This window comes from Urocitellus parryii, chromosome 8 (genome assembly GCF_045843805.1).
Source record: "Urocitellus parryii isolate mUroPar1 chromosome 8, mUroPar1.hap1, whole genome shotgun sequence".
NCBI lineage: Eukaryota > Metazoa > Chordata > Mammalia > Rodentia > Sciuridae > Urocitellus > Urocitellus parryii.
Genome location: NC_135538.1, coordinates 55,303,947 through 55,316,792, shown reverse-complemented (window position 1 = coordinate 55,316,792; position 12,846 = coordinate 55,303,947). Strand labels below are relative to the sequence as shown.

The 12,846-nt window shown below is 41.9% G+C and overlaps 2 protein-coding genes across 3 annotated transcripts in view; one reads left to right on the top strand and one right to left on the bottom strand.

The window, feature by feature from the left end:
* Crybg1 (crystallin beta-gamma domain containing 1) overlaps positions 1 to 4,166 on the top strand; it is a 183,531-nt gene extending 179,365 nt beyond the window's left edge. The window contains exon 22 of the mRNA XM_026389643.2: positions 3,569 to 4,166. Within this exon, the coding sequence (XP_026245428.2) occupies positions 3,569 to 3,657 (89 nt within the window). The 3' untranslated portion in view covers positions 3,658 to 4,166. The remainder of the gene's footprint in view (positions 1 to 3,568) is intronic.
* A 4,557-nt stretch (positions 4,167 to 8,723) lies between these two features.
* Positions 8,724 to 12,846, bottom strand: part of Rtn4ip1 (reticulon 4 interacting protein 1) — a 44,549-nt gene continuing 40,426 nt past the window's right edge. For both annotated transcript variants that reach the window (XM_026389607.2, XM_026389608.2), the window contains one exon: positions 8,724 to 8,852. In XM_026389607.2, the coding sequence (XP_026245392.1) occupies positions 8,745 to 8,852 (108 nt within the window). In that variant the 3' untranslated portion in view covers positions 8,724 to 8,744. The remainder of the gene's footprint in view (positions 8,853 to 12,846) is intronic.

The following is a 12,846-nucleotide window of genomic DNA, read 5'->3' as shown; positions in this document are numbered from 1 at the left end:
TCTGTAGATTATTTCCTTTGCTGTGAAGCTTTTTAGGTTGATACCATCTCATTTATTGATTCTTGATTTTGCTTCTTATCAAGAACATTTTTTATCAGGGGTTTTGGTAACTGCTTAGGGATAGAAGTGCCTATCAATTCCTGTGATCTCCAGGTAGGTAGAGTGGCCAATCCACTTAACAGTGGAATTAAAATCACAAAGAACTTGAGAAGTTGGAAAGGTGCTTAGACAGGCAGACAGACCAAGTTGAAGGAAGGCAGAGGCTGAGCACAAATTAAGCAATGTGCTTGCAGGCTGGATGGGGACAAGAAAATCATGTAAAATGTGCATAGGATCCTTGCATATGAGAAAATAAGTCTCACATTCAGAAAATGAACTACTATGTAGCATACATCCCTCATATCACATTTGATATAACAGATTTCTCTCACTATGCAGACAGGCAAAAATACCCATTTTACAATTTTGAGAAGATTACTCAAAATTCAAACTGGCTAACAGTCACTGACCCAGGCCTTTGTTCTTATTTTGATCAACTCTGTGGCACTGGCACTCCTCATTCCATATAAAATAGCTTCAAAATCCCCAGAGAAGACAAAGAAATGTGACAAAATTGGAAATGTTAGAAAAACTCAGATATATTTAGTCCCCAAAAGAAGGCTAGGCAAACCTTCATGTTTCTTACAGGTGTCATCAATGCCCTATGTCCAGGATTAAGGTCCCAGTAATCCTTCGAGCTTTTCTCCTTTTGTTCCTTCAACAGCCAGTATTCACTGGTACCCACCAGGAGGCAGGCTCTCTCGGCTGAACTGTGGAATACCAAAGTGAATGGTGACCACTGCCTTGGCTCTGACCTGAACTTGGGACTCTAGGAGGTTCCTCTCTAGGGCTTCAGAGCCCCTTCCCTAGAATAGGTTATACATTATACATTAGTCAAGTGCCTCATGAGTAAGGACAGTGGCCTGTATATTTGTGAAGTCTCAATATGTAGTATGGCAGCTGCAATAATTACTTAATTTCTTGTTATACTGAATTTAAATTTCTCAGCATGTGGGAGAATGATGCCATCTTCTGGACAGGGAGGTGTAGAGCACTGACCACACTCAATGCAAGGAAAATAATAAGCACATCTGTCCTCTTCCATGCACTTAGCCTGTGGTTTCCATGAGCTACCCCAGAACCATTCAAATTGCCAGAACCTGTTAAAATTGCTGTAACACTTACTAGATCAAGTGTCTTTCCTCTGTGCTTCTATTTGGGGAGGAAGTTGTTTGGATAGTCCCGTATTATTCCAGGACTTATCTTATGGTAACAGTGGAAGCCGATTCATGCGCACTTAAACATCAAAAGTCTGGCAGGATTATACTATTAGTAGATGAATGAAACAACTGTATATCACAAAAACTAAAAATGAACCAAAGTAGAAAGGATATCTTTCAGGCAATATCTTTCTATTGTTATGTGTTTTAAGGGAATATTACTGATTTCTTTTAAAGAGGATGGAAAATTTGTTCCAAATTACTCTTCCTCAATCCTATTTGCCAAGAACTCAGATGTAACTGGCTAAGAGTCATTGACCCAGGCCTTTATTCTTATTTGATCAACTCTGTGGCACTAGCACTCCTCAATGTAAGATAGATTCAAAATCCCCCAAGGAAGACAAAGAAAGGTGATGAAATTGGAAATGTTAGAAAAATTAGGATATTTAGTCATTTCACACACATGGCAGGCATGTGTGTGATCTCAGTACACAGATGGTGTAGATATGATAGGACAACTGGTGGCCTCATTTACACCATTTATACATGTTGTATGGGAAGGTAAGTTAAAACAAACAAAAAACCCATGTAGTGTCTTCCGGTCCTCCAAATACGTGTTTGTTTGTTTGTTTTTAAAGGTGTTTGTGTTCCAGTTTTAGTCATTTATACTCTCTACCCATCCCACACTATCTTCTGTATCACATAGTCCAATAGAAATCTACCTGATTTTTACTTGTATTTTTGTGGTGCTGGGAATTGAATCCAGGGCCTCACATATCGAATCCAGCACTTTACCACTGAGCTCTTCCCTTAGCCCTGAAATATACCTATTTTCTAAAAAGAGAGAAGAAAAAAGTCTAGAATGATTAAATTCTTCCCAAGGGCAAATTAATGACTCAGATTATTTCTCAAGATCTTTCTAGTCTTCATGAGTCCAATTAGAATTGGTATAATACACATAAAAAGTATATTAAGATACTCTTATCTTGGACTCTAGCAGTACAGCCCCTGGATTTGATCCCCAGTACCACAAAACAACGACAGATTCTATAATCTTGAAGATTGAAAAGAGAAGGCCCTGTGCCCTGACTACTTTCTGAAACCTCAGTGGGGCATGTTGCTTCTTGGTGGAGAGTGTACGATTTACTAGTCCCTACTGCTGACTTGGATATCAAAAGGCCCAAGGCACCTTGCTCCTGTACCTTATCTTCCATGCTGCACGTACCTGGAGAGGCTCTTGACTATTAGTGATGACAAATGGATTTCTTACAGAAGTATAAGAGATGACTTCCTTCCCCATCTGCCTTGGTCTATCATATAAATTTTCAGACTTTTTACAAATGATTTAAGGGAGAGAAGAAGTTTATTTCTTCTTGGCCTGATGATGAAGCATGATTTCAATACCAATCATGCCCTGCAACCAGACACACAGATTTTTATTTCCCTGACGCCCCTGGTAATGCACCTTGGTGCAGAGGTTTATGCTAAATAAAATAAGGTATCTGAAAGGATGTTAATTCCATAATGGAAAGAAAATCAGAAAGCCTTTACTGGGTTAATGATACTTCACCATCAGGGGTATAAAAGATACTTCTCCATTGAAAGAAGGTGGTTTTAACAAAGTATCAAAAGTTTCCAATAGGGTATCCTTGGAAAGTCTTCTTGTAGACATTCTGGTGAAGAAAAGTTATGGGGTTCATGACACTACTTTTACAGTACAAAGGTACTTAGCATTTTAACTGCTGGGTATTTTTGTATGCCAAGTTCCCAGTGGTGGGAGTGCTTCCTGTCTCTGTGTATATTTCTGGGTGTCATTAAATCCTCCCCTTGGACTTAATATCACCATTTTTTTCATTATTCACAAGAAACCTGTTGCCTCTGATAGCCACTCCCACTGCCTTTCTGCCAGTGTAGGTCTGTTTATTCCTCACTAGGAGCTCAAATTCATGATCTCACCACTGACTCCACTGTGTCTCTTTGCTTTTTTCCCCCTCTAGATGTTTCCCTGTTGCCCCCAGTTTCAGGCATGGTAAGAGGGACCATTCACTGGCCTTTAAGAATCAGGTAGAAAAGGAGCCCCATGAGGTAGGCTATGCCATGGGAAGCTGCCGGGGCCCCATGATGAATTTCATTCGACTGGCCTATGAGAGGTTGAGCCTCTCATCCCACAGGAGTTCAGGGCTTCCTTCCTGCTGTTTCCTTGGAGCACGCAGTTTCACGCCCTGTGCGTTTGCTCTAGAGTATTGGTATAAATTGTGTCTGCTGTTGCCCCTTCACCCTGGGCATATTTCCTCTTTTCTTTCTTTCAGGGGGTGCACAGTATGATCAGAATCACATTATCCTCAACACAGCCAGCAAAGAGAAGTTAACACAAGTGTGGGAAGCCATGGTCCTATGAGCCAGAACAACGGATACAGAGGGAACCTTTCTGGAGGTCTTTCCAGCTGCCTTATTTAAGAAACACAAAGGACAATACTGATGGAGGAGCCAAGTGGAAAGTGGATGGACTTCTTCTTCCATCTTGAATGACACTGCCGTGGCTGGGAGAATCATCTCATCTTTTCAAAAGACTGCAATAATTTTAAACCAATACTTTGTCCTCCTTTCATTAACTGCCTTTCATTTTCTCTCAGTAGCTACTTAAACAGGTTGCATCACTAGCAGCTTTGGGGGTGTTTAAAGATGCGATAGGAAGACTTCAAGATTATGAATCTTTAAAATTATTTCCAAAGATTGTAATGGAGAGAACAGGATCAAGTTTACTTTGTGGACTTAAAAATCCCTTCTACTTTAAAGGGAAGGATAAAAGCCTAAGTTTGTAAGGTAGAAGACTATTGAGCATCTGAGAAACATGCTTTATTAGGCCTGTACCTTTGGTCCTTGGCCTTAATGTTTTCTGGAACCATTAATTACGCTTGATAATAAAGTGCGAAAGCCTTATATGTTCAGAGACATTATAAGTATAAACAAATACTATTTTCTTTCAGTTAATATTTAAAAATTAGTAAACTAATTAACTTCATGTCCATGTCTGCTAACATTTATTAGCAGAATTTGGATTATTCTAGGGGCTGCTCTAGATATCACAAGTGAATGTTTAATGCCTTTCCGATAGCTGCTACTGGAACAGTATTATCATGGCCTAATTTATTAGCCTCTCCTTACTTGTCTGCAAGTACTGAAGCCATGTTCTATAGATTTTTGCTAATCTAACTTCCAGGCACTACTGAGTGGGACAGGCTCAGGTCTGAAGGTACTGGGGGTACTGCAGCCCTGATATCACTTCCTTCTAGTAACAGAGAGGTGTGCAAAGCTGCAGGGGATGATCAGCACTCATGTCCAGAAAGTAAAAGAGAAGAGACCCTGAAGGCTAGTGTTGGCCATAGGTTACAGCTCTGAGCACCTGTGAATGCCATAAGCAATTCAAAAATGCAAAGGAAATGTTTCCCTTGCTGCTCTGTTGGTTCTAGTTTTGAACTAAACTGCTAAATGTTTCCTTGAATACATCCTTCCTCTTTTATTTTTTTTTTTCCTGTCTTTGTTCCTGAATACCGGTGCTCTTATTACAAGTAGAACAAATCTTTCCATTTCATCAGTTCAGGTGTTTCCAATTCTGAAATGTGATCCTCCCTGAAGTCTGTAGGCAACTGTGGTCATTAGAATAATTTACCTTCAGTTTTAAAATAATGTTTGCACATGTACAACAGCTCCAAGATGTCGGTCTCATTCTTAGATGTAGAGGTCTGATTGTAGGCATTTTGTGTACATCATTACAGAATGGTGGGGTAAGATATTCTATAATAACCTGTGCTGAATTTATCTCTTTGAATAAACTTGTTTCTGGTTAACTATATTGATGAAATCTTATACAGTCCATTCAGAAGCCCTCATCTAACCACTTCTAAGGGTCAGTCAGAAAATTTGAAATAACTATCTGACGGAGTAGGATGAGGCCAGCTCAGGGGTCTTGGTGTGACAGCAGGGAAGGTTTTGCTGACCACCTTTAACTGCATAAGAGAGCAAGTGAGGTCCTGGCCTATCTCCTCTCTCAAGTACCTAACTCCTCACTACTGCCCTCAGGGACAAGGGCTGAGACTGCTCCAGGTGGAAATTAAGAGCAGCTAGTTTTTACAAATAGAAAAACATCTTTTTCTTTTGAAGTAATTTGTGCTAAGACAACTCTAGAGAAAAGCCCATATCCAACATGCTACCAAATAAGTGTCTAACAGGAAAATACAAAGTGAAATCTTCTCAAAACAAGTCTGCATCAAAAACTAAAAGCAAGTACCAAAGGCCTGATAATGGAGGTGAGTCCAACAGTCAATAAAAAACACTCACATTAATGGAGATTCTGAAGTGCATGCTGCGATGGGTGTATTGGTGTGTTGTACCTAAATGCAGTCATGTGAGGTCAGATAATAGCCAACTAGACTCCACTGGAATGGTGGCAATTTCCCCAGAAAGGTCCCCAGAGAAGAAGCATGTTTCAATTGCTAAAAGAGACCCAGCCCTTATGAAAAATAGGGTTTAAGAAAGTTAGAAACTTTAGCCTTACCTTTGTATATTAAGAGATTAAGCAATCAAATCAGGCCAGATTTTTATAGATGACAATAACAGATTCAAAACTAATAAGTCTGTGATAACCACAGTAGAGCAGAGGAATAAAAAAGTGTATTAGCTTACTGTTACTGTGACAAAATACCTGAAATACCCAAGTTATAAGGAGGAAATGTTTATTTTGGCTCATGGTTTTGGAAGTTTTGGTTCACGGTCCGTTGAATCCGTTGCTTTTGTGCCTGTGGTGAGGAGCACATTGGGGTGGCATAGTGAAGGAAGATGCTTACCTGATGGAGGCCAGGAAACAGGGAGGTAAGAAGGGGCTAGGATCCCAATAACCCTTCCAAGGCCATGCTTCCAATAACCTACTTACTTTGCTTCCACTAGGTCCCAAAGGTTCCACCACCTCCCAAGATGGCTACAGACTTTGAAGGGACAAAGTCTTCAATACATGGGCCTTTGGAGAACATTCCAGATTCAAACTATAGCATTCCACCCTAGCCCCAAAGACTTATTTCCACCTCACAGTGCAAAATGAATTCCTTCCATCTCTAAGAGTTCTCAAAATCTGAACAGTTTCACCACTGATCAAAAATCCAAGTCCAGGGCTAGGGGCATAGCTCAGTTGGTAGAGTTCCTGCCTCTCATGCACAAGGACCTGGGTTTAATCCCCAGCACCACCAAAACAAAAACAAAAAATCCAAGTCCAAAGTCTCCTCTGAGACTCAAGACAAACTCTATGCTGTGAGCCCCCGTAAGAATCAAAAGAACATATAGTTCTAGGGTACAATGAGACAGAGTAAATATTCCATTCCAATAGGGAGGAATAGGGGCACACAAAGGGAGGACTGGAACACACCAAGACTGAAACCCAGCATGGCAAACATTAAATGCCATAGCTTTATATCTACTAAGACAGTTGGTGTGATGTGAGGTCCAAAGTGCTTGGACAGCACCACCCCTACAGCCTTACTGGCTGCAACCCACAGGACCACTCTCTTGGGCTCTCTTTCCTGACAGCAGCTTCTCCTGACAGGTATTCCATGTACCTGGCATTTATAACTTCCTGGGATCTCCATCACGACTTCAGCTTCATTCTTAAGCGTCCTGTATCTCCCTGTTAAGAGTTCCCTGCATGGACTCTGACCCTGCCACACACTGCCCAGCCTCCGAGGCTTTCCTCTGAAATCTTGGTAGATGGCTCAATGACCCAGGAACTCTTGCATTCTGCGTACCTACAAAACCAGCATCATGAGGACAGCCACTGGTCTAAACCACTGCTAGAGTGTCCTGAGTGCCTTTATGGCTAAACACAAGAAACAAATCCCAGGGAGATAATTCCCTAGGTAGCTCTGTGTAAGCAGAGTGCCCCCAGGACTCTCTCCTCAAAACAAAACTCTAATCAATTCCTGAGATGCCCTGAAGGCATCTTTCTTATTGTCCAAGTGCAAAGTACTTGACTTCTTTTTAATTATGCTGATCTCTTTAGTATCCTCCTTGTCAGCCCCTGAAATGAGCTTCTTTTCTGGCCAAATTGCAGGTTTTTCTAATTTTTCCACACTGCTCCTCTTTGCTCCTGATTCTCACTGTGAATTTGGCTAAATCAGCCAGTAATACCTGTGCTGCTAACTGAATACTATGTTGCTTTGAAATTTCCTCCTCCAGATAAACTAGTCTGTCACCTTTAAATTCAGCCTTACACAAAGTCTCAGGGAACAGACAAAATATAACTTGCCAGACTTTTAATCCAGATGGCTGCTGGTCAAATTCCTAATAGTGTCCTTACTTATATCTGAAGCTTCATCAGCAGTCTTACTGTCTGCATTCTTGTCAGCATTCTAGCCTTCTGAGCCATCACCAGAATCACTCATTAAATTCCATTTACAGCATTTTAGGCTTTCTATCATCTGCTTCTCTAAACTTTTCTAAATTTCTCTGCAAACAAATTCCAAAGGCTTCTGAATCAAATCAGTATAGTCATAGCAATGATCCCACTTCTTGGTACCAATTTTCTGTGTTAGATTATTATTGTAACAAATAACTGAGATAATCAAGTTATAAGGTGGAAATGTTCATTTTGGCTCAGTTTTGGAGGTTTCAGTTCACATCAGTTGGTTTTGTTGCTTTGGGGCCTGTGGTGAAGCAGCACATCATGGTGGAAGCAAACGGTGAAAGAAAATGCTCACTTCATGTCAGCCAGGAAGCAAAGAAGGCAGGAAGGGACCAGGATCCCAGTATCTCCTCCAAGGGCATGCCCCCAGTGACCTAGCTTCTTCCTACTAGTTCTACCACTTAAAGGTTCCACTGCCTCCCAGTAACACCACAAGCTCAGACCAAGCTCCAACACATGGTCTTTGGGGGACATCCAAATCCAAACCAAGGCAGCCAGTTAGAAAGTGTTCACTGATGAATTCAAGAAGAAACCAGCTTTTATTTTATTCAATTAACAAACTTATTTATTTTGTGATGTTAGGGATGGCCTCATGCACACCAAGCAAGTGCTTTATCACTGAGCTATGCTCCCAGTCCAGAGCAAGCTTTTTAATAACTTTTCATGATGGTATCCATTCACAAACTCCAAGTTTTAGGACCTTAAAAACATTATCATAATAAAACAAGGTTTGAGTTGCTAGAAGAGAAGGTACCATAGCAATCTGCAAAGGTGCTGTGAAAGAACAGCTTAAAAAGAATATGCAATTCTCACTGACTACAGATAAGTCCAAGTGCTGATGTTTGTATCAACCACTGGCAAGTCATTGGCAAAAAAAAAAAAAAAAAGGTGTCTTTATTTATTTATTTATTTAGCCTATCATGGAACTTATAACCTAATATGGAAAAATGTTTGAGGAATTGGCTAGAAAAAGTATGGACCACAAGCACTCACCAAATAAGAAAGCCAACAATCACTAAACCACATACAGTATTTATTTAAATGACATTAATTACGGTCTTTCCTCGTGCATGTCCTCTTTCCACCTTTAGGAAAGCTTCCGGAACTTGAGAAAAAGGAAAGGTTTGTTCAATGACTGGTCGAATCTGTAAAATACAAGAAGAGACTGACTGATCAGAACATTGAAATCTTTCCAGACAAGTGACATCTATAATTAGTTTCTTCACAATATCCCTCAAGGCTGGTCTTTCTCAGGTCTCTCTCCATTTTGCCAAAGCGAAGCGCTCATGCCCAGCCATATATGCTGCCTCCACTCTTGCCTCATTGCCTCTCTTTTCTCTGAAGTGACCCAGCTCCCCTTGCTCCATCTGACTTCTGCTCTATGCTGTCATGTCGCTTTTCTACTCAGGACCCTGCAACAGCCCCCAAGACAGGTATTCAAAGACCACTACTCCAGACCTCAGCCCCATGCAGATGCTATGCTTCACCAAAATGGTTTCCTTGCCATTTTCTGAACATAGTATATTGGTACCTTTGCCAGTACAAGTCAGTCAGTCCAGAAATACCTCTTCTCTGGCCCTCCCAGCTCGGATCCCACACTCCATTTCCTCATCCCCTAGCCTGCAGTGTGTTCTCCCTTTGAACTGCTCCAGGGACCAGGGGGCCCTTCTCAGAGCTATACTTGTTATAGCCGAGAACACATCTAGGCCACACTGTAAGGGAAATACCAAAGGAGCCTGATGCCCCAAGCTCTTTGCTCTATCTATTCCCTGGGTCCCCTTACAGATAGTGCAGACTAAGCAGAGGTTTTTTATTTTTTTAATCTATTAATGTTTGACTATCCACTCAACCAGAGTGTAAAGCACTTATGGTATAAACCACCTCTTCTGCATTTCTCCCCAACACCTAGCATTATGCTAGGCATATAGTAGGAGCTTAATAAATATCACTTAGGTGAAAACCAAAATGTGGGAAGCAGAAGTCTTATGTGAGTTCTCTGAGCTTCGAGAGAAACTGTCCCAGGCTATAGTTGCCCTGGGAAGCTCTGCTAAACAGTGGCACAGTTGGTTAGAATTTATAGGAAAGCCATTGTAGCCAGCTCACTGATGGTTAGAGTGTTGCTGGTTCTCTTCAACATATCATTACTACTGCCAGCAACCTCCTTCTGAAAGTAGGTTCCAAGTAACACCGTCTTCCCATACAAAAATGAAATTATACTCTTCCTTTTCAAAACTTTAAGCAGAAGTCAATAATTATCCACTTCATACTTCACTGGCCTTCCTCCCATAACTCCAGCGGCAGGAATAAGCTGTCAGAGGCACAAGTCAACTCATACAATTGACAACATTTTATTTTTATAAGAGAAGACGTGTTCTTGTGACATTCAAATGCAACCAGTGCAATCCCCCCTGGTATGACTCGTAGAACCCAGATATCCAAAAATCATCTCAAACTCCAAACATTCTCCAAAGATCTAAATCTTCTTCTGTATCCATGAATCACAATAAGCTCAAAATAAAAGCAATAGCTGGTATGTTCTGTCCTTACTACATACTAGGGACTCTTCTAAGGGCTCCCTATATTTTTACCTCATTTAAACCCATAACCACCTTCTGAGATAGGTATTACTATTATTCTCATTTTATGAAAGAAGAAATCAAGGCACAGAATTAAATAAATTGCTAAAGTCACACCTAAGTTATAAGGCAGGATTCAATCTGGTGCATCATCTTTGCTCTCACCACTACCTGCTGAACTTTTCATTATCATCTGCAGCTTTCTACCTCTACACCTAGAAGGAAGGGCAAGGAAGCCAAGGATAATAATGACATCATAGCCTGCATCTTGGCCTTTTTTACTTGTGCCAGCTGAGAATGTGGCCTCTAGATCCTTTGTCTAGGCCACCAAGATGACAGATGTGTGGTACATGTGCCAACACTTCCATCTGCTTATGGAGGACATCACTAATTGATAATTCCCCAAGGTGCTGAGCATGACCTCAAAACCTTCTTCAACACCACAACCACTAAGAACTGATCTGCCTGGCCTGTTAGATGAAACCTATTTGTATTCTCTGGTCAGAGGAGGGAAGTCATTCAGGTTGATTCCTGTATGTCCCACAGGAAACCTTCTGAACCTGGGATATTGTTTTGGGGATGCTGTTTATCTGGAAAAGGAACCACTTGAATGCATGCTTAAACTCCACTGTCCTAGGTCTCCTGTTAGAAAAACAAAATCAGAATCTCTAGGGGTAGGGAAGAGGATGGTGCATTTTAAATAAGCTTCCCAGGAAATGTGTGTATACAACTACAGTGAAATTGCTGTTGCTTTCTGCCCTATTCTCAGGGTTCTGAACTTGTATCAGACACACAGGCATCCATTCTGCAAATGTTGACTAAGTGCCTGCCTTCTAAGTGCTAGGACTAATGCAGAGCAGGAACACAAAACAGGCTCCACTCCAGAATGAGCTGCCCAAGCCATAGAGCCATGTTCACTTCAGAGCTCTGCCCAGAGCCACAGAGGCTGAACTGATGACCCAGGCAGCTTGCAGTGACTGCACACTTTGATCTGGCTGGTCAGGCCCATTGTGGCAAATAACCCAGGAGGGCTGACCATGGCATAATGAGTCATTCAGCAATTCCCATAAGTGACAATGAAAAAAAAAAGCTTTCGAATTATAGGCAGGCAAATGCCACTGTTGGCTGAATATGTGACAGCAAATGGAGATTAACTGGATAATGAGACAGTGTCTGTGCACAGCCTCACATCAGATCGCGAATGCTTGTTTGTTAAGAACAAAGGGATCAGAGTTAAAATCCAGAGAGGGGAAAGAAAGGTTACTCACAGTGAAGTGGGGACATTTATGTGATGACACTGCTATAGTCCACCTGGCACAGGGAGCCCTGTTATAAAGCAGGCAGGCTCAATACCAGGCTTCCCGCCACATAGACACCGGGGGCTCACAGTCGACTGGGAGATGTCCACTGCAGAAGCCCTTGATCAGTCTTGGATCCAATTGTGGGTCTCCTGAGTATACCTTACCTTCCTTAAAGGCTGTGCCCAGACAGACCCCAAGATTTAGCACCTGCTGCCTGATACCCCTTCTACAAAACAGGGACAAAGGGGATCTCACTAAGTATGACCTTACCAGCTGCTGGGCCAGCCTTCTATCTGAGGCAGAAACCCTCTTCACCCCTTGAAGGGAGGGTTCAGGAGGACTTTTCACCACCACAAGAACGGGATTGCTGGTGGACAGAGGACACAGCATAGATAGCACTAGCAGCAGGCAAGAGGGTTTCCCTCCATTCCCATTTTCCCAACAAGAAATATAAAACATCAGAACAAAAATGGATCTAAATATCTGAGCAAGTCTGTTTTGATAGATTAGGAAGCTGACGTGTGAGTGGCTGAGCAGTACATGTGAAGTCAGAGCTGTCAGGAACAGAGCCAAAATTATGACCCGGGACCCCTGATTTCATTGTCAAATGGGATGGATGTGGTTTGGGAAGTCCTTCTGCTTACTTCTTTCTCTCACCCTTCAGCCTCATCCTCCACAAGGCAAAGAAGATGCAGATCTGAGGGTGGAGTGTGTGTGGACAGGTTGACAGGTGACAGACTCCAAGGAGGACTTGAGGGCTCCTGATATGAGTCAAAAAATCCACACACCTGTGGATGGGCACCAGGCACAGCCCCAGCACCCCTTCTTGGACAGGTATGCCCTGACCTCTGTGATAGGCTCAGTGTCCAGGGTTGGTTGGTGTAAAGGGGAAGATGACAACTTTAACTAAGTCTCCTGAGATAAGAAGAGGACGAAAGGAAGAGGTGAGTTTTGTTCCAATTTGCTATTTCTTAGACACTTCCTGCCCCCATATGGAAAACTCAAAGCTGCAAGATAGGTGATAAGATAGGAGGAGATGGCAGATAAGGGTGCTTACCAAGGGAGTTTTGAAAATAATCCATACTTGTCCCTAGGTATTCCCCTAAGAAAAGACACTCCTTCCAGTTAGAAGGTAAGAGGAAAAACTCAGTATACATAGAAACAATTTCAGCAGTACCAGAAAAACTTCAGAAGCATCAAGGTTAAGAGATTCATGAGATACTTGCCATATCTGGCAAGCTAACCATCTTCTAATGGTTCTT